We start from the raw sequence: 26779 nt of genomic DNA on the forward strand, positions 1-26779 counted from the left end.
CGCAGCCTCGGGGGTCAAGATGTCCGTTCCCTGCTGATATGGGCCTGCCAACTGTGGTGTCATGCACATCCAGCACAGAGCCACCATTCAGCGCCACAGGCCGGGCTCAGGAAGCAACAGCGCTTCTAAGTTTCCCCAAACCTTGACAGATCTTCCTCTGAGCTCTGCGTGTGCTGAACAACTCTCTCTCGGGGGTGAGGGGGAGCGGGGTGGGGAGGGAGAGGGAGCTGGGGTAAATGTCAAGGGTAAATACACCACAGGAACAGGGAGAGCAAACAGCTGCCACCACCATTCAGGAAGAGGAAGGGTGGGCAGGGCGCGGAGCAGCCACAGACTTTTCCGTGGACCTGGTATTTGGTTATCCCCACATCTCTGTGCTGGAGAAAATGGGGAGTTGCCTCATTATTCCTATTATTTAGTCCCAGATTTAGTCCTCAATATCTAACAGAAATGCTAGTGTTTGGGTCCCATTTAAATTCCATGACAGATTAGTATGCTTTTTGTTTTAGTTTGCTTTTTAATTTTTTTTTTTTTTATGTGTGTGTGAGTGTTTCAAAATATAAAACCATGTTGCTGGGCATGGTGGTGGCGTACGCTTGTAATCCCAGTACTTGGGAGGCTGAGACAGGAGAATCGCAGGTTCAAGGTCAGCCTCAGCTGCTTAGTGAGGCCCTCTGAAACTTAGTGAGACCCTGTTTCAAAATAAAGAATAAAAAAAATAGGGCTGGGGGTGTAGCTTGGTGGTAGAATGACCCTAGGTTCAATTCCCAGGAAACCCCCCCCCAATAAAAACACATGTTCTGATTTCTTTCTTGAAAAGAAAAAGACATTACTTCAATCTTGACTCTGAAATATGTGATAAATTAGTTGTTGAGAAATGTTATTTCCACCATTTTATAAGCTTATCAATGGGGCAGAATGGTGTGTGTGTGTGTGTGTGTGTGTGTGTGTGTGTGTGTGTGTGTTACTGGGGGTGGAACCCAGGGGCTTTCTACCTCCGGGCTATACTCCCAGACCTATTTTATATTTTATTTGGAAACAGGGTCTCACTTAAGTTGCTGAGAGCCTCACTAAGAGCTGAGGCTGGCTTCGAACCTGCGCGATCCTCCTGTCTCAGCCTCCCAAGCGCTGGGATTACAAACGTGAGCCACCAAGCCCGGCTCAGAGTGCTGTTTAAAATACAACTCTTTCTCTTTTTGCAGTACTGGGATTGAGCCCAGGGGCATTCTACTTACAAGCAACACCCCAGCCCAATTTTTTATTCTATAAAATTTTTTCGTGGTACTTAGGATGGAACCCAGAGGCTTTTCTACCTCCAAGCTATACTCCCAGACCTATTATATACTTTATTTGGAAACAGGGTCTCACTAAGTCGCTGAGAGCCTCACTAGTAGCTGAGGCTGGCTTTGAACCTGTGCGATCCCCCGTCTCAACCTCTAAGCGCTGCTATTAAAAGTGTGCACCACCACACCCGGCTTTTTATTCCATATTTTGAAAGACAGTCTCATAAGTTGCAGAGGGCCTCAGTAAGTACCTGGCTAGCCACGAACCTGCAGTTCTCCTGTCTCAGCCTCCCAAGTACTGGGATTACAAACATGCACCACCATGCCCTGCTCGTTTTGTACCTTTTTGTAGCTCTTCTTGCCAGGTATGGTGGTACGCACCTGCATTCCCGGTACTTGTGAGGCTGAGACAGGATAATCACAGGTTTGAAGCCAGCCTCACAACTTAGAGGGACCCTATTTCAAAATTAAAAAAAAAAAAGCCAGGCATGGTGGTACACGTTTGTAATCCCCGCACTTGGGAGGCTGAGACAGGAGGATCGCGCAGGTTCAAAGCCAGCCTCAGCTACTTAGTGAGGCTCTCAGCAACTTAGTGAGACCCTGTTTCCAAATAAAGTAGAAAATAGGTCTGGGAGTATAACCCGGAAGTAGAAAGCCTCTGGGTTCCACCCCAGTACCACTAAATAAATAAATAAATAAATAAATAAAGTAGGTCTAGAAATGTAGCTAGCTAAGAGGTAGAACACCCTTGGGTTCGATCCCCAGTACCAGAAAACAAAACAAACAATTAAAATTTTGCAAGTTTAAAAATAGCTAGAAGCCTAGCATGGTGGTACACGCTGGTAATTCCAGTACGTGGGAGGCTGAAACAGGAGGATCCGGGTTCTCGGCCAGCCTCAGCCACTTAGGTCCTCTACAATTTAGCAAGACTCTGTTTCAAAATAAAGAATAAAAAATAGGGCTGGAGGGTGTAGCTTGGAGGTAGAATGCCCCTGGGTTCCATCCCCAGAACTACAAAAATATATATACATATATATAATTGCATACACTGGTTAGTTATTCAGTTATTTATTACAATTACTATAAGTTCTTACTGTTTATTTTCGGGTGATATAACATGAAATTCAGTATGTGAGTCAATTTAAGACCCTACATAAGGAAGTTATTTGGAATTCTCACTCATTACATTAGTACCAAGAACAATTTTGTAATTAATTTAATTAAGTTATTTACCAGAAATTTACTCAGTCCCTACTAGGTGCCAGGCAACGTCCTGGAACACATCAGTGACTGCCCTGAAGAAGTTTACATCCTACACTGGGCAATCAACAAGCGGGCACAAGTACATTGTCGGGTGTAATAAGTACTAAGAATAAACATCAGACAGGACCATTATAAAGCCCTCATCTTTTATTCTGAAGGAAATCAGAGGCCTTTGACAGAGGGTGGGGAGAGAATGGGGCTTTAAGAAAGGGAGTGAAATGATTCAAACCCTGTTGATAGGAAATCATTCTGGCTACTACATGGAGACAACTGGACTTTGAATTACCTCCCTCATCCCAGTGCTGTATTTTATGGAGGACGGTTTTGTACCAGTAAACCTAGAAATGTATACTACACAGCTGACTTTTACCTATTCATACTTTTAGTATAAAGTTAATATCTAAAGTGAAAGTTTTGGCTAGGTGTGGTGGCACACGCTTGTGATCCCACTACCTGGGAGGCTGAGACAGGTGGATCGCAGGTTCGCCGCAAAACTCTGTTTCTAAATAAAAATAAAATAGGTCTAGTGGTGTAGCCCAGAGGTAGAAGGCCCCTAGGTTTTGTTCTCAGTACAAATTAATTAATTAATTAATTAAGTGAAAATTTTATATTCACTCTCTGGGTATGGTGGCACACGCTTGTAATCCCAGTGCTTGAGAGGCTGAGACAGGAGGATCTCACAGGTTCAAAGCCAGCCTCAGCTACTTAGTGAGGCTCTCAGAAACTTAGTGAGACTCTGTTTCCAAATAAATTATAAAATAGGGCTGGGGTGTAGCCCGGAGGTAGAAAGCCCCTGGGTTCCACCACCCAGTACTGTAAAAGAAAAAAAAAGAAATTTTTTTTCTTAGAAAATTACTTTGGATACATTTTACCTAAATGGGAGTTTTTCCAAAGCCTATTTTTTGATAATTACTTTATTTTCATACTACTTGGTTACAAACTATTTCTGTTTTTTGTTAATAAGAGTTTTATCATCCCTAAAAACCAAGAGATGCTTAAAATCTTTTTCAGGGGGACTGTATGTCTCTTATCATTTACATATATATAAATATATAGCATATAATTTATATATAAATAAGTTTATATGTAAATTTACATGTATGCATTTTATTATTAATTAATTAATTAATTAATTTGATGGTACCGGGGTTCCTGGAAACCCTTCTACCTCCGGGTTACACTCCCAGACACCTATTTTTTTTATATTTTTATTTGGAAACAGGGTCTCTTAAGCCAGCGCAGCTGACTTTGAACCTGCACATCCTCCTGTCTCCGCCTCCCAAGTGCGGGGATTACAAGTGTGTGCCACCACGCCCAACTACATGTATGCATTTTATACATGTAATTTTACATATGTCAATTCATGAAGTTTCTTGAGGTTTTATTATTTTTTTGCCTTTTTAAAGCCTGCATAACAAAGTGTAACTTACTGTTGGCCTCCATGTAATAGTCCTCCATGTTACATCTTAGAACTCCTTTTTTGTACCCCTTAGTTTCTGTTGGCAGTGATTTCTTCTTCCACCAACCATTGCTCCCCCCAGTAAGAAGGCCATTAGAAAGTCTTTTTTTTAATTGTTTGTTTTTGTGGTCATGGGGACTGAACCCAAGAGCATTTTATACCCAAATCACACCCCCACACCTATTTTTTTTTTTTTTTTTTTTTGAAACAGGGCCTCACAATTTGCTGAGGCTGGCTGCAAATCTACAATCCTCCTATCTTAGCCTTCCAAGTACTGGGATTACAGGCACGAGCCACCACACCCAGCTTTTAGAATGGTTTGAACCATTCACTCCAGGGCATCTTGATGACCCCATATAATATAGACTCACATACATACCAAAGGCTTCCCATAGCAAATAAAGACTGTCCCAATTGGGCCTTCCTCCTTCTAGTTTCTTCTTGAGAACTAAAGTATTAAGTTGCCTTTAGTTCCAGAAAAGAACCAAAAAACATTTGTAGCATTGGAGAACCAATGACTAACCAGTCTTGGAAAGGGTCAGCTTTATTTAGAAATATAAGTTCCTGGATCTTGGTTTTGCAGTCGCTTCCTAACTGGTCTTCTGTTTATGTTCTTTACCATTTGTTTACTTAGGTGCTGGGGGTCTAAACGAGGGCCTGGTGTATGCTAAGAAGGTGCGCTACCACTGAGCCACGCCCAGCCCTCTATTCTTTGCCTCTGCAATGCATTCTCCTGGCTGAAGAAAGGTCTTATTTTAGAAGACGTAACAAGCCAGGGGGTGGTGGCGCATGCTTGTAATCCCAGCATTCGGGAGGCGGAGAAAGGAGGATTTCGGATCACTGACAGCCTAAGCTACTTAGTGAGGCCCTTTGCAACTCAGTGATACCCTGTTTCAAAATAAAGAATAAAAGATAGGGCTGGAGGTATAGTTCGGAGGTAGAATGCCCCTGGGTTCTGTCCCAAGTACCGCAAAAAAAAAAAAAAAAAAAAAAAAAAAAAAGATGTAACAGCTCAGATCAAATCAGTTCTTTGCCTGCAACCTTCAAGTGGTTCAATTAGAGCAACTCTGGCTTTTTTTTTTTTTTTTTTTTTTTTTTGAGGCAGGGTTTTGTTGCGAAGTTCCCCACGGTGGCCTCAAACCTGGGATCTTCCTGCCTCGGCTCCTCTACCAGCTGGGATTGTAGGCATGTGCCACCATGCCCCGATACCATGGCCGTGAAAGGGCTCTCTCCGTGTCTCTCTGGCACTTGCTTTCTGTTCTCTCCAGCCACTCTTCCCTTATCCACCGGCCTCCATCACACTGCCCTTGTTCCAATTCGGCTCTGTGGCAGGGCCTCACACCTTGCTGTTCCTCCTGCTCAAAATGCTCTTCCCCCAGGACCTTCGAATGGCTCCCTTGGTCTCGGCAGTCAGGCCTGCACGCGTTATTCAATGCACACTTCTTCTGTTTCCAAACAGACAGAACATCTGCCCCTTAGACTAACCGGGCGGCTCTTCCCCAGGTGTGATCAAGGTCTAAAGACCTTTTATTATCTTATCATTTACAGATAACAAAAGCTATAAATCAAACTGGAATTATACTGGGCAAACATTTTTGGGTTTGCACACAGTCCTCTACACACATGGCATCTTGTTTCTTCTGCAGGTTATTTTCAGGGCTTTGTCACCACCGTACGATGGGGAGAACCCTTATAGTGCCAAAGTTCAGGAGCAGCTGAAGATCACCAACCTCCGTGTGCAGCTGCTGAAACGGCAGTCTTGTCCCTGCCAGAGAAATGAATTGAACGCCAAGCCCCAACATTTTACACACTACGCCGTCTATGACTTCATCGTCAAGGGCAGCTGCTTCTGCAATGGCCACGCGGATCAGTGTGTTCCCGTTGATGGCTTCAGACCCATCAAGGCCCCAGGAGCATTCCATGTGGTAGGTAAAACGAGTCGTCCTCGAAGAAAAACAAGTCGTTAGTTTCATTCAGCTTTGGCCACTGGTGGTCTCGGTTCCCCGAGAGCTGGTACATGTCTAACATATAACTTCTTGTTTCTTCCTCTGCCGGTTCACTCTTTCAGCTCCACACCCATCCTATATAGTACCTATTGACTTGGCTTTTTAATCTTCAATTTGAGAATTATAATCAAGTGTGATAACTAGATTTTTTGGAAACCACTCATGCCAGTTTTTTGTACCATGACCTCCAGATAAAAGGCATAAGGTGAGCAGGAGCAAGAGGTTGGCGTGATCAAATCAGTGGCATTATCACACAGAAGCCAGTGTCCACAGCAAATTTGAAGTAGAGTTTGAAGGGGGGGAAAACGAGAACCTCAATTCAATGCCTGGTGTCTTTGCTGACCAGCCAGTAGAAGAACAGTGATTCTCCTCTGGCAAGAGTGACCTGACCCCCTTTAGCCCTGAGGCAGAGTTAATAACCCCTCTTTCTTCTGTGTTCCCTCATCATCATGTACTGTCCTGTAGACTTTTGCTCACCTGCATCCATCAGGAGACTGTGATCTTCCTGAGGACAAGGACTGCATGCTCTCTGCATCCTCTGGACCAGATATTTCCCTGAGTCAGAAGCAGATGCTCAGCAGGTGTTCGCTGAATGATGGCAACGTAGGAATGGGAAGGGGAAGAGGACGAGATATTAGTCTCATTGTTGGCTAAGCCACAGAACGGCCTCAAGAGCAGGCATCTTATTGGCGATATCCACAACTGGGAGGCAGATCAGTTGAGGAGGGGTAAATTGGAGTGCACTCTAATTCTTTAATTTTAAATGTTGCTCTGATATTTCTGAGCAAAGCAAAACACAGACAAAAAGGCTTTAGAGTAACCTTACAGTATTACCTAAAAGGGCAGAGTCTACACTCTTTCTTCTTTCTCCTCATCCTAGTATAAAATAGGACCATAGAATAGCCAGTAGGACCATGTGCGAGGCTCCAGGGTGCAGAGCAACACTGGGGTAATTCAAACGACTAGGACAGTGGCCAGAGAGTAGAAACAGTCAAAAATAGAAACCGTCTATTTTAGAGGTGAATCTGGAGGTCCCAACATTGAAAACAATACAGCTGTCGTGCAACAAATATTTACTAGTTTCCAGACACAGAAGAACCTTTTAAATACTACTACTTCAAATAAAGAGCAGAATAATTTCTTGTATCTTGATGAATTGGGTTTATGTATGATTCAAGTAGAAAACAACCCATATTCTAGAGATATGCCAGACTCAGGCCCATAAACTAGAAAACTTATGTGAGATGGAGTGTTCTGAAGTTTTTACCATTGCATTTTAGTGGGGTAATGAATGGAGAAAGCACAGGAAGGACTTCTGGCTCCTCTGCTGTCCCATGGTCCCCACCTTACAGGGCCACTGCAGAGTAGATCCTTGAGCAGGACAGACACAGCCTGGAGGATGCCACCACGTGGCACACGAGAGCCCCCAATAAATGTCTGTGGGGTGAGTTACCTATGAGACAACCTGAATAGCCCTGCCAACCAGACTAGGCTACCAGAGTTTTTGAGAGCTTTATTATACTCATGAGTGTGCATTTAAAGGTAATAATAATAATAAAAAAAACTAAGTCCACAGTGTAAACTTTCAGAGTTAGCCATACTTCCTAACACTAAGGGGAATGCTCTAGAGGTTTCTCTTCATTCCATTAAACTCAATGAAGGATAATTACTCAAAGTTAGCAGAGACTTTTGTAGAAGTCTTGAAATAAAAGTATCTTATACTATGTTCTATGAGCAAGACAGGTATCAGCTTATGAAGAAGTTCTGAATCACTAAGGAAGGGGGATTATACAGTGAGTGGATTTCCGTTTCAAAAGGATGTTTAAGGGGAAAGTCTCTACTGTAGAAAGCCTATGAAATGGAGACCTCCTTTCCTTACTAATCTCAGGCTACATTGAAATTGAAAGCAATTTTTTATTAAAACAATCCCACTTTTCTGATATACTTTTACCTAGTTTCACACTGATTTCATCATATGCAGCACTAGTGGTAACCCCAAGTACCTTACTAAGCATGTGCCTGAGCCAGGCCAGGCCAAGCCTGCAGCTAGGACCAGGTAAGGGATAAACTGCCAAGACTGTGTGGTCCTCTTCCTCTGCTCCCTCTCAAACAACAACAACAAGGCCATAAGCAGCTGGACCAGCAGAGGCAATGGGCAGTGGTTGGAAACGTGAATGATTTTGGTTTAAGATTTTTTCCCACTCCTAAGCGTAAATGTAATTTTAATTTTATCTTTATTTTTCTGAATTGTGAACAGCTAGTACATGTTGAATATGTTTGAACTCAGCAGTGTTTCGGATGTTGGAATTTTTAGGTTTTATGATATTTGCATATATGCAGTGCTATCAATAGAGCCGGGATGAGACCTGAACCTAAACCAAAATTCATTTGTTTCATATACACCTTATTTACACAGGCAGAAGGTAATTTTATACATGAGTGAGTCTGTGTTTTGACAACAACCCATCGTAGGAGATCAGGCATGGAATTTTCTACTTGTAGTATCATGCAGGCCCTCCCAGTCCTTGGATTCAGGAGCAGTTTGGATTTTTGGCTTTGGGATCTGGGATGCTCAACCTGTTTAAAATTTAAAATTTGATTTTACCTTTTGAATGTGAAGTTCTCGGTCCTCTGGTAGCTCGGCCGAGCACACTGCAAGCACAGTCTTTTGCCTCAGCTCAATTGTTCTTCCTCATTTGTTTGCCGTGGACACCATCCATTATGCCCATGTGTCTGTAAATGTGGGCTCATAAATTATGCCTGCAGAGTGGAGAGCAGCCTATTGAGAAATGCTGTTGTGTGACAGGTCAGCTCGCCGTGGTTACGTGTGCACAAGTCTAACTTTCTTCAGACATGTTTTTCTCTCTAGCAGTTGCTCTCCAAGTGTGGGCTCTGAGCCAACAACATCAGCATTGCCTATGGCTCGTGAGAAATGCAAATTCTCCTACTTTGCTCCAGACCAGCTGAGTCAGACACTCTAGAGACGGGGCCCAGGAACCTGTGTTTAATAAGCTCTCCAGATAATCGGTATGCTTGTTTAAGTTTGAAAACCATTGCTTTATAGACCCTGCCGATTCATCCGTAGAAAGTATCCTTTCTAGGACAAGTCCTTGATGAATGAAATCTGATTTTATGGGATAGAATTCTTGATAACTCTTATAGAGAACTGGCAAAGTTAATGGAAATGATACTTGGTCTATTTCTTAATGATCTAATATTTTAGGGTCAATTCCTATCTTTAGGAGAGAGCAGTGGGAAGAGGGATACTAATTGACAGCTTTGTATGTCTTTTAAAATAGGATCACCTTTCCACGTTCTTCCTTCTTCCCAGATCCATCCATCCATCTCTTTCTTTCTCCCTTTTGTTTTGTGGCACTGGGCATTGAACCCAGGGGCATTCTACCTCCGAGCTTCACCTCCAGCCTATTTTATTTTTATTTGGAAATATGATCTCACTAAGTTGCTGAGGCTGTCCTTGAACCTGTGATTCTCCGGTCTCAGCCTTTTAAGTACTGGGATTGCAGCTGTGCATGACCACGCACGGCTCAGATTCATTATTTTAGCCTTCACCAGTTCATTGTTCTCTCATCTGTTCCTTTTGCTAGAAATCAGAACCGTGCAATGATAAAGACCCCAGCGCTGGAGTCTGACAGTCATGAATGTAACCCAAAACAGCATGTACTAAGTGATTTAGTCCTTCTGAACCTCGGTTTCCTAACAGAAGAAGGACAGTATCTATATCTGAGGTTGTGAGGATGAGGGCGTATGCTGGCCAGTGTCTGGGAAATGGTACCTATTACTAACGTTGCTGTGATTATTATATTGTATTATCTTAGCCACTCTACTGTTTCTCCCCAGTAATGAAACTAAATCATAGCTGATGTGCGGCTTGATGTGTTTACAAGGACGGGGTTTAGTGGCAAGGGAAACTGTACTTTGGTTCCAGCCTGCTGAGATCCCAGAAACGATGTGAACAGGAGATCTGAAGCTTTCTTCTCTTTGCAGCTGCACAGGACTGTGTCTCCTCTTTTTCCCACATCTGTGATTTTTACAGCTGTTAGATGAGGGATGGTAATAAGAAGCAACATGGACTATTTCGTTGTGTTACTAAATGTCATCCATTGGCTAACACAGAGTTGGCCTTAGAATACCATGGAGAGCCGGGCGTGGTGGCGCGCGCTTGTAATCTCTGTGCTTGGGAGGCGGAGACAGGAGGATCACGCAGGTTCGAAGCCAGCTGTGCTGGCTTAAGAGACCCTGTTTCCAAATAAAAAAGTATAAAAATAGTTCTGGGAGTGTAGCCCGGAAGTAGAAGGGTTTCCAGGAACCCCAGTACCACCAAAAAAAAAAAAAAAAAAGAATATCACGGAGAATTATTTAAATGCCTTGAGCTACATTTGTTAAGGTAAATTTTTCTTTGGTAATCAGAAACTCATTAGAAAAGAGTATCAACATTTTGGCTGGTGTGTTCTAAATCTCAGAGTAAACATAAAGACCCAGGAACCATGGTAGTTGACTTTGAGGATAATATTAGTTGGCTGTGTACAGCAAGTTTTAGAATCATTCCTATAATCTCATTCTGAAAGTTTTTACCAACTGAATCTGAGACCACTTATTCATGTATTCATGTTTGTACATCTCGTATGTCATGTCTTAGAAGTTGAGAGATTTAAGATCAAAGTTTTCATTTTCTTTTTTTGGGCACTGGGGATTGAACTAGAGGCATTCTACCTCCAAGCTATACCCCTAGCCTGATTTTTTATTTCTTTATTTGGAAACAGGTACTCACAGGGTTTCTGAGAGCCTTGCTACTTTGCCAAAGCTGGCTTTGAACCGCCTATCCTCCTATCTCAGCCTCTAAAGTACTGGGATTAAAAGTGTAAACCACCATGCCTGTCTTCTTTTTCTTTTAAAAATATCTCTACTATACTATGAATAAGCCAAACACAAAATTAGAAAGCTCCTGAATATTCAAGGTCTTAAGGAAAAGAACAGAAGGTTTAAAACAATGTGTTTTTAAATGACACAATTAAACTAGTATTTTTAAATATTTTTATATAGTAAAACAGACATTCATGTTTGAAAATGAACATCAAATTAGGTTTAGATCTTAGCATAGAAAATATTAAGTAGCTGGGCGTGGTGGCACACATGTGTAATCCCAGTAATTGGAGGGCTTGCGATAGGAGGATCGTAGATTTGAGGCCAGCCTGAGCAATTTAGTGAGACCCTATTTCAAAATAAAATATAAAAAGGCTGCATATGAACTGGGCGTGGTGGCGCATGCTTGTAATCCCCGCGCTTAGGAAGCAGAGACAGGAGGATCGCGCAGGTTCGAAGCCAGCCGCGTGCGCTGGCTTAGGAGACCCTGTTTCCCAATAAAAATGTAAAAATAGGTCTAGGAGTGTAGCCCGGAGGTAGAAGGGCTTCCAGGAACCCCAGTACCACCAAAAAAAAAAAAAAAAAAGGCTGCATATGTATGTGGCTCAGAGGTAGAATGCCCCTGAGTTCAATCTCCAGCACCAAAATAATAAAATACTATCATGGACTATAAATGCTAATATTAGCAGTTATGATCTTATCTATTTTATTTTTGTGGTACTAGGGATTGAACCCAGGGACATTCTACCTCTAAGATACATTCAGTCCTATTTCATTTTTATTTTGAAACATGGTTCCCTAGGTTGATGAGAGTCCACTACTTGCTGAGGCTGTCCTCGAACCTGTAATTCTCCTGTCTCAGCACCTGGCAATTACCATTTATTGAATGCTTATCACGTGCCAGGTCTTAGGCTATCATGCTATGAATGTTATTGAACTTAATCTTCACTATATCACCATTTTTTCATAGATGAGGAACTAAAGCTTTAAATTAAATTTAATTTAATTTAAATTTAAACTGAAATTTAAAGTAACTACTCCAAGATAATAAAGGGTAGAGCCACATTTTAAACTCATCTGCCAGACACCAAAGTTAATTTTCTTATTATTCTTAAAGACGTGGATCTAACTGGGGTTGGCATTATGCTGAGAACAGACAAAAGAGGGTGGAGAAAGGATTAGAGGAGCAGGAGGCAAGGGTAGGCTCAGAGACCGAGTACTAGTGGACCATAGACTTTAAAGAACGGACGTGAGGACACGGGAGAACAAGGACAGTTTTCACCCACAGCTGTCTTCTTTTTTTGGTGGGGGGGCAGGTCTGGGGAGGGGCATTCAACCTCCAAGCTACACCCCCTGCCCTATTTTTTTATTCTTTATTTTGGAAACAGGGTCTCACTGAGTAGCAGAGGGCCTCACTAAGTAGCTGAGGCTGTCGGTGAACCACGATCTTCCAGTCTCAGCCTCCCGAATCCTGGGATTACAAGTGTGCGCCACCACACTTGACTTGTCTTGTGTTCTATCAAGCTCTTTTTCATGTGTTATTTCACTTGGTCCTACACCAACTCCAGAAGGTACATGTCTTTATATCTACTCTGAAGATAAAGAAAATTGAGGTACAGAGAGAGTTGTTTAACTTATTGGAAGCCACAATGATAAAGCAGTTAGTCACCCTCCACCCACAACAGACCACCAAGGGGGAGGGGGAAAGCTCTTCTGCCAAAGACTCTTCTCTGAGGGACAGTAATCTATCCAGGTCATCTGCATTTGATCTGGAACCAGACATTAGTATTGATTTCTCTCTTTTCTGCCATCCAACAAAATGACCCAAAGGGAAAAAATAAAGAAGAAAGGAAGAAAGGAAGGAAGGAAGGAAGGAAGGAAGGAAGGAAGGAAGGAAGGAGGAAAGAGAGAGGAAGGAAGGAAGAAGAAAGAGAAATAAAGAGCTGGCTAATCTACAAAGTAATTTAGAAATGGCTATCTTTGAGGGAAATTATCTTTGGTGTCACAGGATGAGGGATTCCTCAATCTACTATTTTTATTTCAGTCTCTAGTTCTAAATCATTTTTGCTGATGATGAAAAACAGCTGCAACCCTACTGATTTCAGTTCTCCTATTAGGACCTGGAGGACTAGGTCATCCCATCACCAATGGGGGTACAATGTATTCCTAATATCAACAAAATATAGCAGGGAGTGGCGGTTCATGCCTGTAATCCTAGTACTTAGGAAGTTGGGATAGGAGGATCGCAGGTTTGAGGCCAGCCTCAGCAATTTTGTGAGACCATGCTTCAGAACAAAATCAAAATAGGGCTGGAGGTGTAGCTCAGAGGTAGAATGCCCCTGGATTCAATCCCTAGTATTTTACACAAGTGTACATACATAGATTTGTATATATGGCCTGCCAATTTGACACAGTTAATGTGAGACCATTCTAAATCCATCTCAAGATCTTAAACTCCTTATTTCACCACTCCTGTGCTAGTGTGGTACGGCTTTGCCAGTAGTTCCTCAGCAGCGAGTGCTCATGGGGCAACATGTAATTGTTCTTCTTATTTGATGATTAGGAAACCAGAAGTCTTCAAAATCAGAGGCATTATTAAATAATCTCTTTGTCCATAAGAGGATTCCTTGTGGATTCCTCTCAAGGGTTCCCCCAGTACATTTAAATATTTACTTGTAGGTCTTTATTTCACAGAGGAATGAAAGGATTAAAATACCTGAAAGCTAAAATGTTGGTGCCAGAACTGATATCACTAAAAACGAGTTATAAGCTAGTGGGAGAGTAAGGTTGATCCTCTGACATGTTTCATTTGGGCTTTCATAAAAATGCTTTGCAGAAAGCGAAGCACAATGTATTTAAGGTCAAAACTGGGAACAAAAATGAATCCCTTTAACAGGTTGGAGCTACTAGTTCTAGAAATCTGAGATGAAACAACTGAAATCTGACATTTTCCTTACCTTGAAGGGCCTGTATCTCAGATATTTAAAGCATAGCTCCCTTGGCAAGTGTTTTCATCGACTCTCTCTTCTCAGTGTAGCAATTCTGGGTTCATATTGTGGACAGTTGGGAGCCTGAAGTCAGATCTCTGTATCTAGAAGGCCCGGTCTTCCGATTTAATTGCTAATATAATGGGGAGGGAAAGAGGGAGGAAGCCGCATGGAAAGAGAAAAGCTAAGGTGGATATCTGACTTCTGCTGCAGAACCAACACTTCTGTAGTATTTCATTTGCGTCCTGCCAATGTTGTGAGAGTTAGAAATGTACTTCAACATTACATTCAGTAGAGAGAAACTGTAACTTAAGTCACTAGGTCTTCTCTCAAAGAGAATTTTTATTATACAGGCAAGGCAAACACACGCTTTTAACTTCAAAAGACAGAAAATTCACAGCCATTTTATTTACTTTTGGTTTTTTGGGGGGTGGTACTGGGGATGGAACCCAGGGGCCTTCTACCTCCAGGCTACACTCCCAGACCTATTTTGTATTTTATTTGGAAACAGGGTCTCTTAAGCCAGCAGAGGCTGGCTTTGAACCTGCGTGATCCTCCTGTCTCAGTCTCCCAAGCGCGGGGATTACAAGCGTGCGCCACCACGCCCAGCTACACAGCCATTTTAAATTGTCAGAAAAAGAAGTTCTGTTAATTTGGATAGCCAAAACCCTAATAACACAAATGGGACTTCAGTTGCATTCTATGTTAGCAGTTTGTGTGTGGGATATGGATGGGTACTGGGGGAATTACTGGGGCATGGACGCAGGGGCATTCTACCTCTGAGCTATACCCCAGGCCTATTTTTTTAAAAAACAGGGTCTCACTAAATTACAGAGATCTAACTGAGTTGCTAATGCTGTCCTTGAACCTGTGATCCTCCTGTCTCAGCCTCCCAAGTACTGGGATTACAGGCATGTGCCACTGTGTCAGCAGTAAAAATATTTTAATGGACTAAAATAAACCATATGTGAAGGTAGAGAAGGACTACAACATTTGCTAACTTACAATAAGATTGTCTCTCATAACATGGGATTCTGATATCATCTTAGCTCTTCTCTCTAGTTCTTTAGATACAAACACCAGAAAATTATTATATTAGTACACCTTAGCTTTCAAAGGGCTCACATATTTGACATGGAAAATGATTACATTTGTCTCACTGAAACATTTTATATATGATACAGACAACTATTAAGTTCCTAAGAATAAGCACTGATCAAGTGCCTTTGCCTTTTATTTTTGCATTCTCCTGGGGACTGCCGCCGGGCCTGCGATGTAGACAGTTCAGTCTGTTCTCAGGATTCCGAAAGGCAGTGGTCTCGCTGTTTGTCAGATATGGCATTAGTAGGGGCGCTAAAATTAAAGGAAACAAAGGAACATAGTATGTGCATGTGCTGAACAATGGAGCTCGTAGTTGTCGCATATTTTTGTTTTAATTCTTGTTTGTAATTCCATTCAATTCTCCTATGTAATAAGAGAGATTTTAACTGTGTGTTTACACAGGAGCAGAAGTGAGGACAACTATGCTCCCAATTTTGCCACCTCACTTTGCTAACATGCAAAGAAAAAGATAGCCTTGGTCAAATAATTGGGATTTATAGCCTTGGCACAAAATCCTAGTCATTCCTCGGGCCTCCCAGAGTCCCTCATATTTTCCCAATTATAACATTGACCTCACTGTATTGTATTTATTTATATTGTGCTTATTTATATAGCCAACTTTGCTTATCTGCTTCTTTTATAGCAAAAACTGGGACATTCATAATGTCTAATGTATATCAGGTTCACAAATGCTGGCCAGTATATGAATGAATTAACCAATGCCATCTTAAAAATACGAGATCTGGCTGGGCGTGGCAGCACACATTTGTAATCCTAGGACTTGAGAGGCTGAGGCAGGAGGATAGGAGGTTTGAGGACAGCTTGAGCAACTGAGTGAGGCTCTCAGCAACCTAGTGAGAGCCTGTTTCTAAATAAGAAATAAAATCGGTATGGGGGTGTAGCTCAGAGGTAGAATGCTTCTAGATTCAATTCCCAGTAAAACACACACACACACACACACACACACACACCCCACAGATTTGTTTCATAACTAATAATAATAACTATAATGAATACTAATAACATAACTAATATCAACAAAAATGACTACTATTGATTATTACACATCTATATATTTTTCTCTTTTAATCCTCAAATACATATGACCAGTATTTTTATCCTCTTTCTATAAGCAGTGCTTTGTTATTAAGGATTTATCTAGGATTACTGAGAGCAGGTGTTAGGAGCCCCATGTATCTAATTCCAAAATTCATTCCATTTATGTCGCATTTGCCCAAATAATGCTAAGCACTTCAGAACGCCTGAGTAGTTTCATAGAGATTTCTTGTTGTTTTCCATTGATGATTTTTGTGGTCTTATGAAATTAGTAAGATAAAGACTAATAATATTTTTTTGGTGGTACTGGGGTTCCTGGAAGCCCTTCTACCTCCGGTCTACACTCCCAGACCTATTTTATCCTTTTTTTGTTTTTTAAACAGGGTCTCTTAAGAACAGCGTGGCTGGCTTCGAACCTGCGCAATCCTCCTGTCTCTGCCTCCCAAGCGCAGGGATTAGAAGCGTGCACCACCACGCCCGGCTAATAATATATTTTAAGATCCTCTCAAGGAAAGGAAATTCTCTCAAACATGCTTTGTAAATAAATGCAATTGTATAAATATTAGGAATGTCAAGTGGATTATTCTACTTTGACCCAGAATCACATTTCTTCAGAGAGTAAGTTATCTTCAGTGTTTAAATGATCGGATTTCTGAAAATCAATGCAAGGAGAAACACAGAGTAAGATATTGCTGACCTTGGTTTTCTTAAACTGTTTTTCAGAGTATGGATGGTATAAAAAATTTTGGAACATTTTTAATGTAATTTCTGGGTCAAACAGAAAAGTTGTAATATAAATTTATTTCTATTTCACCTATATTAATTTTAATTTTAAAGTGCCATTCTAAACTTAATTAAATTTCCCCCACAATACAAAAACCTTAATAATTCAGTCAAACACTCAATTTATAATTAATATAGCAACTAAAACATGTATAAAGTGACTAATATATGCTAATTTTTTTTGTGTGGTACTGGGGGGTGGAACCCAGGGGCTTTTACCTCCAGGCTACACCCCAGCCCTATTTTATAATTTATTTGGAAACAAGGTCTAAGTTGCTGAGAGCCTCACTAAGTAGCTGAGGCTGGTTTTGAACCTGTGCGATCCTCCTGTCTCAGTCTCCCAAGCACTGGGATTACAAGCGGGATTACAAGCATGTGCCACCACACCCAGCTATGCTAAATTAATTTTATGCTACATTTTACTTTTTGCTGCCCAAAGACCTGATCCATAAGATATATTTGAATCCATTCTAGTATGCACTGTTTCCTTAAATTCATCAACAATGAAATGCCATTTCACATTCAATAGGATTTTAACTATGACCAAAAGACAAACAATAATAGGTATTTGGAAGAACACAGGGAAGTTGGAGCCCTCATGGGAAGGTAAATGGCTGATAGGAATATAAAATGGTGCTACTGCTATGGAAAAGAGTCTGGTCTTTCCTCAAAAAGTTTAATGGAGAACCATCATATGACCCAGAAATTCCACTCCTGATTGTGTACCCAAGTGAACAGAAAATATGCATTTATTCAAAACCATGCACATGAATGCTCATAGAAGCATTATTCATAGTAGCAAAAGAGTTGAAATAACCCAAACATCCATTGGTCAATGAATATGGTATATCCCTTCAATGTAAGACTATCCAGCCATAACAAGGCACAAATACATGCTACAATACAACGTACCAATATGTGCTACAGTGCAAATGGATGAACCTTGAAATCATCATGCTAAACAAAACAAGTCAAACATAAAAACCTACTTACGGCCAGGTGTGGTGGCGCACACTTGTAATCCCCGCGCTTGGGAGGCGGAGACATGAGGCTCGTGCAGGTTCTAAGTCAGCCGCGCTGGCTTAAGAGACCCTGTTTCCAAAAATTTAAAAAAAGTATAAAATAGGTCTGTGAGTGTAGCCCGGAGGTAGAAAGGTTCCCAGGAACCCCAGTACCACCAAAAAATTAAAAAAAAACCCTACTTACAGTTTTGTTTCTTTTATATGAAATATCTGGAATAGGTAAATTCATAAACACAAAATAGGTTGGTGGTTGCAGGTGTTAAGACTCCAAGGAAAATGTGGAGTAACAGCTTCATAGACATGAGGCTTAATTTGGGGATAATAAAAATGTTCTAGAATTAGTGTTAGTAATTGTGCAACATTTTTAATACCTGAAAACCACTGAATTGTACACTAAAAAGTTTAAAATTACTAATGTTAGGCTGTGTGAATGTTATCTCAATGAGAAAATACTAATAGCTTAGAAAATCCCAAACAAACAAAAACTAAACAAATATGGTTGGTTATACTGGAAGTTTGCAGAATTAATATATTCCTTTCCAAGTCCTGGTAATTAAGCTGTTTTGAGAGGCAATAGATTTGGCTGGATGGGTTTCGAAGAGATTCAGTGTTTTTAATAGCCATGGCTGTGGTTTCTGGCCATAGACACATGCTCACAGATTTCTTAATGCCTTTCTATTCTGAAAGAGTACAAGCATAACTTTTTAACAAATCAGTTATTTCCACCTTAATCTTTCTTGCGAGCATACTCAAAAATGAAGACTATGTCCAATAAGACTCACATCGAAATTAGCAATTTTCCAATAGGAAGACAAGTATCTGAATGAATTAATTCAACAACAAGAAACTATGAAAAGAAATATGCCCTAGCAACTGGCTTCGTGTACTACTGTCAGGAGCTCATTTATCTTATGCAAGTCAACTCTTGTGACACACTCCGCACTGTAGAATACTGAGTGACAGGTCAACAGAGCTGTCAAGCAAGAAGGAAAACAGTGGGATACGTGAACTAGAATGAATTAAAAAAAAAAATCTCTGTAAGAGAATGCAAAGTAGCCTGTGACAAGGAGTGCTCCATTAAAATAAGCAAAAGCCATGTGAACACACTGAACAAGTGAATGTCAGTGAGGTGAAAAGTACTTAATAATCCCCACAGCATTGCTAGTAGAATATACCTGGCCCCCAGCTAATTATAAAAACTCATCTAAATCCTCAAAGACATTGAACGAGACCCTACAAAACCTGCCTTCATTCTCCTGTCAAGCCTGCCTCACGGATAAGTTGCTCGCAGAATGAGTTCCATTCATTTTTGCTCCTGCTTCGTTTCCCGGGTTCTCGCCTTAAATATCACGTTAAGGCTTTGAACAACATTTTAGGAGCTTGTACGTTGTTCGTGCCACTGTTGCTGTCTCTAAAAATTAAATAGGCACTAAGGAATTGAAATCAAAATGGTGCCTTTTTCTCCTCAAAGAGATTATAAGAAGTTATTTTTATAATAACTTTTATAATAACCTTTTGATGATAAGGTGTCGGTGAGAAAAATCCCCTCGATGACATCACTGTTCTAAGATGGAGCTGCTGATGTGGTAGGGATCTCTTGGAAGTTCTGGTCCCTTTGTTACCACTGAATTGCTGTGTGCTCTTGGAAAAGTTTAAATACCAAAAGGGGAGTAAAGCTATGAAAAGGAGACTTAACGTGACCCAGTGAGGAAGTGAGTTCAATGGCCACCTAGCAACTGAACTGTCCAAGGGACTGAACTTAGTGACCTGGCAGCAGCTCTGACTTGAAGAAATTTCAAATTACTTAGTTGTGTACCAAGGCAGTGTCTTAGATCGTATTATAGGAAATTCAAAATTTGCCCATGGAGAAGAGGCACAGTAAAAAATCTGGTGATACTTGTCAGCCCGGCGTGGTGGTGCACGCTTGTAATCCCCGCACTTGGGAGGCGGAGACAGGAGGATCACGCAAGTTCGAAGCCAGCAGTGCTGGCTTAAGAGACCCTGTTTTCAAAAATTTTTTAAAAAGTATATGATATGTCTGGGAGTGTAGCCTGGAGGTAGAAGGGCTTCCAGGAACCCCAGTACCACCAAAAAAAAATTAATAATAATAATAATCTGGTGATACTTGTCAATTTTCTTTTGCTCTGTATGTACAGCTGAAAAAAATCATGTCTGTAAAAAAGGAGGAAAAGGTACCAATTTGATATTCAAAAGCAATAAATCCTTATCTATACTGAAGTATCTTAAAACACCAGAGTGCCTTTCTGTATTGACCTTGTAAGCATGCAACTCTGACGTCAACTGCGCTCAATATATACTAGCTCAATTCACTTATAGGATCTAGTCAGATAAATTATCTGTTGGACAGAAATCATTTTTTAAAGCCCAGTAGTCAAGGATAATTTTTTTAACTTGGTAAAATCAAAGAACAAATAAGAAGCAATTCTATGCAATGAAGTAATGGTAGGAAAAAACTCCTAAGTTGGTGAGAGTATGATGTTATCTAAATGTCATCTCTGTAAGCCTCCTGGGCATTACAGTTTTTAGTTCAATGCTATTTGCATTTTTATGGCAGAAATATTTGTTACAGTCCCCAGAGGGAAGATAAAGTACCTAATGATACTGAAAAGAGGAGACTAGTAGAATTAATCTTATGAAAACAGAAGACATTCAAAACCCACTTATCTATATAAAACATGCTAAATTTCCATTTTTAGAAGTAAATCTTAAAGTACTCTTGATTTAAAAAAAAACTTCAGTTGACATAAGGAGGGTAATAAATAGCCATGTTAAGGGATAACATTTTAAAAGGGAAATTCATGACTCACACACATATAAGATGAAATGGTTCCTGGGATATGTTTAATGCCTTAACAAGGAACCAGAAAGACATTGGAACCAGTTTAAAGGAAAAATCGAAGAACAACACATATGTAAGCAAATGAAGAATGCTGTATTTACCAATAGATCCAGAACAGGTCAATATGAAGGCAGTGACGAATTGCCTTCTATAGACACAACTGGTATGGGTTTCTATGGACAAGAATTATTTGCATTATCAGTTTTCAACGACTTACAGCGTTGTAGATCAGTTCAATGGTAACGAAAGGCAGAGCTTGTCCCAGAAAATATGAGAGACAAGATACCTGGAAATCTTTTTTTTTTTTAACTTGATTTTTGTTTTTGTTTCATTTATCTTTTCTTTTTTGGTCCTGGGGAACCCAGGGCATTGTGCACCCAAGGCTATAATCTAGCTCCCCCAGCTCCCACAATCCCCCTTTTTGGCCCACCACATTTCAGAGTTCTTCACAATTTTTCCAAGCAACAAAAGTATGATTTGTTAATTAATGAAATATGCAAAAAATAATATGACAAGATAATTGTGATAGTGAGGTTTCACAAACAAATGCTATATATGGACCTCTGAAGTCCATATTATAAATAAAAGCAGCAATCCCTATTTGTACCCTCTCAGAAGGAAAGAGAGAGATTTGTTTTGTTTTGGGAAATCATTTTCTCTGAAGGGTAAGAAAGAATCCTACCTAAAATTACTCAAGTATGCACTCTGACATTTGGACGGCACTGCTCACTTACAAAAACAAACCAACCAAAAGGTATTGCACTGATAGTACACTTTAAAACAATAAGAATACTTTTACCACCTTCCTTCACTTGTTTTTTAATTATAATTTTTTCACTTAGCTTTGTACTTTTTATTTTTATTTTATTTTGTGGTATTTTTATTTATTTTTTTGAACCAGGGGTGTTCTACCTCCAAACCACACGCCCAGCCTTATTTTACTTCACTTGACTCTGTGTGTGTGTGTGTGTGTGTGTGTGTGTGTGTGTGTGTGGTGTGTGTGTGTGTGTGTGTGTGTTACTGGGGATGGAACCCAGGGGCATTTGACCTCCGAGCTACACTCCCTGGCATATTTTTTATTCTTTATTTTGAAACAGGGCCTCACTGAGTTGCAAAGTGCCTCACTAAGTAGCTGAGGCTGTCCTCCAACCGTGATCTTCCTGTCTCAGCCTCCCGAATGCTGGGATGACAAGTATGAGCCACCATGCCCACCTTACTTTTTATTTTGAAACAGGTTCTCACTAAGTTACTGAGGGTCTTGCTAAGTAGCTGAGGTTGGCCTCAAACCTGTGATCCTCCTGTTTCAGCCCCCAAGTACTGGGATTACAAGCGTGCGCCACCACACCCGTCTTCCTTAGCTTTTCAAGTGAGGCTGTTTTATTAACAGTATTCAAGGGGGGCTGGAGTGTAGCTCCGTGGTATACACTTGCCTGAATTGCATGCAGCCCTGGGTTCTATTCCTAGTGCTACCATTTAAATATTTTTAACTCAAAAATATTCTGCAGTTTAATGAAAAGGCCCATGGTGCGCCTCTTTCCACCCTTAAGCAGTCCCTGCCTTCCTTTCAGAAAGGTGGGACTGTTTTTACTTTTTTTTATTTTATTTCATTTTGTTTTGGGAAAATTATTCAATTTTTATAAAAGCGAGTAGGCTATATGTTGAAAGATAAACTACAAGATATAATTTTAATTTTTAGTTCCAGCTGTACTGCAAAACAGAGCTCTGCTGAATCACAACTCTGAGAAATCTGGGATGTGATGGTTGTAATTTGGAGGGCACAGGTATGGTGTCAACTGGAAACTGTGTGTGTGCATGCACTTCTGAATAACTCTACAACTTTTGATTTCTTAAAAATAGTTAATAGGCCGGGCGTGGTGGCGCACGCTTGTAATCCCAGCATTCGGGAGGCTGAGACCGGAGGATCACGGTTCGCGGACAGCCTCAGCTACTTAGTGAGGCCCTCTGCAACTCAGTGAGACCCGGTTTCAAAATAAAGAATAAAAAATAGGGCAGGGAGTGTAGCTCGGAGGTAAAATGCCCCTGGGTTCCATCCCCAGACCCGCAAAAATAAAATAAAATAAAATAAATAGTTAATAGTAGGCGGGAGTGGTGGTGCGTGCTTGAAATCCCAGTACTTGGGAGGCTGAGACAGGTGGTTCTCAGCCAGCCTCAGCACTTGCAAGGACCTCAACAACTTAGTGAGACCCTGTCCCCCCCCCCCACAAAAAAAGAAGAAAATAAGTCTAGGGATATAGCTTGGAGGTAGAATGTCCCTGGGTATTCCATCCCCAGTAACACACACACACACACACACACACACACACACACACACACACGCGCGCGCGCGCGCCACAAAAATAGTTAATAGCCTTTACAATGAAACAGATAAACTTTCACTTAGATAAGCAAACCAATGCTCTGGGGAACACAACATTTTGTATATGAACAGTGGGAATAGGCCAGTCACTTCATCTTTATGCTTTTACTGGTATATTAGAGTCTCCCGTCATAATATTAAGCATGTTGATAGTGACTTACACGCACACGCCACTTGGTTGCGCCCCCACTGCCTGCCCATCTCCCCCCTTCCCCATACAGAGTACTGAGATTGACATTGGTGTTTCCACATATGTCCACAGAGCCGATGGTAGTAATTCCTTGAATGGGCCTCACTCCTCCCCGTCCCCTTCCCTTAGACCACCTCCCCGGCTCCACTGCGGCTTCTCTTCCATTATCTAGAGACAGCTCTGGTATCCCATCACTCCCTACTTTCTGCATATTTGAGAAAACTTATGACCTTTCATTTCCTGTGACTGTAAGCAAGCCACTTCAGCTTAATGTTCCTGAATCATTAGGTCTGCATAGTGATCTCACGTAATGTTCTACACAACCTAGATTAAAACTGCCCGTAGAAATCATCACCCTGTATGATACTACCGTCCCTTCCAGAGCATGCTGTCAGGGATAGTGAGTTACCTAGAGGAGATGCTCTTCACAGAAAGCAAATACTTAATTAGAGTCCATTTGCATTCCTGTTGTCGGCTCCGTTTATATATTTATTGCGTGGAGTTTCCAATAAGGACTTCTTAACACCTGCGGTGACTGGGAAATTCCTCCAGGAGGCACTGGATTTTTCAGTGCGCAGAGATTTTACATCAAGCTCGGTATGGTGGCACACGCTTGTAACCCCAGTACTTGGGAGGCTGAGACAGGAGGATCTTGGATTTGCAGACAGCCTCAGCTACTTAGTGAGGCCTTCCGTAACTTAGTGAGACCCTGTTTCAAAATAAAGAATAAAAAAAATAGGGCTGAGGGTGTAGCTTGGAGGTAGAATGCCCCCAGGTTCAGTCTCCAGTACAAAAAAAAAAAAAAAAGATTTTACATCAAACCAATGAGTATCCTAAAGCACCCTACTTGTTCTCAATTTATTTGGGACAGGTATGGGATATTGGGGCAATCTTCCTGTATTCACTTAGCTTCAAAATTCTCTTGCTTTCCCCAGAAGAATAGGGCTAATAATCCATTTAAGAACAAACCACTTATGACATGGGTCACCATGAGTCCAAACCAGCCTTGGTCCTGAAGAGCTCTTAAGGGATGGGATACATCAATTTTATTTAAGTATTTTTTGAAGAAACATTGTCAAAGTAGATCACTCAAAATCTAGCCTCTGGGGTCTTGTAAAAACACAGTTTAGGGGTGATTCTGGGGACTCTGGAGTCAGACTGATAGAGTTTAAGTATCTCTATCAATTACTAGCTTTGTGGCATTGGGCAAAATATTTAAACCTATTAGTCCTTAGTTTACCCATTTGTGAAATGGGGCAATGATTATTATACCTATCTTACGGGTATTTTTGAGAATCCAATGAGTTGATATTTATATAATGCCCAGAACAGTGCATGGGGCATTATAAATATTGGGCAATACTAGTTACAATTACGAATGTTGTTACTTATCATAATCTCCACGATGGATCCATGTTCTTCAGGTTTACAACACAACTCCCAGAGATGCCTAGGTATGAGCCAATATGTCCTTCATGGGAAACTCTCTGGACAGAGCTGAATGTGACCAACAATGGAAAGTAATTCTTTTCCACTTTAAATGCATAATTAGCACTCAGCCTTCTTGACAAGTTATAAAATGGAACTGAGTTCAATAACCTAAGTTCTCAATGCCCTCCACTAAATATATCTACATGTGTATATACATATATATCAGCTGAATGAAAAATAATTAACGTATATTTATTGAAAACCTATTATAAGCCAGTTGCTAAAGAGTCCAAGAAATGTATGGCACTGTTTCTTCCCCGCAAGCATCTGCAACCTACTAGAGGGAGGCGGATAAGCATTTGATTCCCATACAGAGGGCTAAATGCTTAACACTTTCTGACAAAATTTGCATTGGCCCCATTCATGCTTTTTTGCAGATCTGTCAGTCAGAGCAGGATCTTGGCAAATTAGTGAAGTAGGCACAGTGTGTCTTTGGCCACCTCCCTCCCCTTTAAGACATTACCTTCCCCTCCTCCAAGAAGTTCCTTCCTCCTCCAGGCCCAGCGTAGCTATAGGACTGAGAACAAGTGGTTTTAATCCCTGCTGATATGATTTTTGTTAACAGTTTCAGGATTTGCCCGAGCATTTGGTTGGGTGTTGTTGTTGTTGCTATTTTGTGGGGATGGGGATGGAGCCCAGGGCCTTGAGCACGCTAGGCAAGCACTCTACCACAAAGCCACATCCCCAGCCCGCTACGTGCATTTTCCTAAGGAGCTCCTAAACTAAAGGAGTTAAAGGAATGAATCTCTATAGGAAGAATTTCCGACTACCAGCTAGCTGGGAGGAGCATTCTCTTAAAACCCAGCCAATTTTCAATCCATACTCATGATTATTTTTGCTTCCTCCCTACCTTTATTTTACTGCCTATGCTTTCTAATGGGATCTGGGTTTTTTTTCCCAGTGCACAATTATAAACCGAAGAACAAATGACAGCGCTTTTCCATTTTGCCAGCATTCTTGCTGTCTCTATTACTAGGGGAAGATTCGGAAGTGTTCCGAATCTTCCCCTAGTAATAAACACTTAGCCTTCACACTATTGTGGCCCATCTAAAGTTTTCTTGAGACCCTTTTCCCACTAAACTCAATTATTCTGCTTCGGCTTCACCCCAGAACGCCCACTTCTGCAGCTAAATTAAAACATGCAAACCTTTATTGGGGAAAAAGCATATTTTACTCAGCAATGAAACAGCAAAACACGCTCCCAGGGCTTTCTATTCAAAGGTGGGGTCGTAGTGTTGCCGCACATGTTTTTATCCTTCATAAGAAGAGCAGGTTTCAACAGGCTAGCCTGTTATGAGAATTTATCTCTTTTCATGCATAAGAAGTTCATTCTTTTAGAAGTTAATCCTTTTCTCTAAAAGGGACATACTATCTCTTTAGAAATTAATCAGTTTTTTGCCTTCGCGTCTGGTCTTAAATTGCTGCGTGGTATTGTTCTTTCTAAATCATTTGTTATAGCTAAATAGAGGCCCATGAATTGCTGCAGCTGCCTTGAAGTGGGCATTTTTCTTTGGCTCAGAGAATAAGCACTGTTTGTAACCTCTTTTCACAAACATTTTTTTTTAAGTTTCAATGAGGTATGAAAGAATATTCATTTTCCACTGGAATTCAAAGTTGCAAGGTAGTGAATGAAAACAAAGCCACACACGCATAAGCAGCAGCAGCACAATAGCACGAGGAAATTACTCAATCTATGAAAGACAAGAGTTTCTGAATACTAAGCTGTAAAACAACCCCCCCCCACCCCCAACATTCATCGTCATTTTCTGGAAGACCTGAACAAGAAGGAAGTCAAACAACCATTGTCCTTTTCTTTCTCGGAAACCAAATTTGATCAGAGAGCCCTAAAAGGATCCAGTGGTGGTTATGAGTCCTCTAAGCTGCACGCCCTCTTGATTTTCTGTTGAAATTCCAGTACGGCGCGTATCTGTGGATATGCCATCACTGGGTGACAAAGTGTATCTGTATTGGGGAGGAGGAATGAGAATAACATTTAGTCTTAAGATCACTTCAACTTCGG

The 26779-nt window shown here is 41.0% G+C and overlaps 1 protein-coding gene across 2 annotated transcripts in view; it reads left to right on the forward strand.

Annotated features, from left to right (window-relative positions):
• The window catches only part of NTN4 (netrin 4), a gene marked incomplete at both ends in the record, with an annotated part of 112911 nt that overhangs the window by 45338 nt on the left and 40794 nt on the right, over window positions 1-26779 (forward strand). For both annotated transcript variants that reach the window (XM_080706558.1, XM_080706559.1), the window contains one exon: window positions 5652-5930. In XM_080706558.1, the coding sequence (XP_080562684.1) occupies window positions 5652-5930 (279 nt within the window). The remainder of the gene's footprint in view (window positions 1-5651; window positions 5931-26779) is intronic.

The sequence above is a fragment of the Muscardinus avellanarius genome, assembly GCF_963383645.1.
Source record: "Muscardinus avellanarius genome assembly, chromosome: 11".
Taxonomy (NCBI): Eukaryota; Metazoa; Chordata; class Mammalia; order Rodentia; family Gliridae; genus Muscardinus; species Muscardinus avellanarius.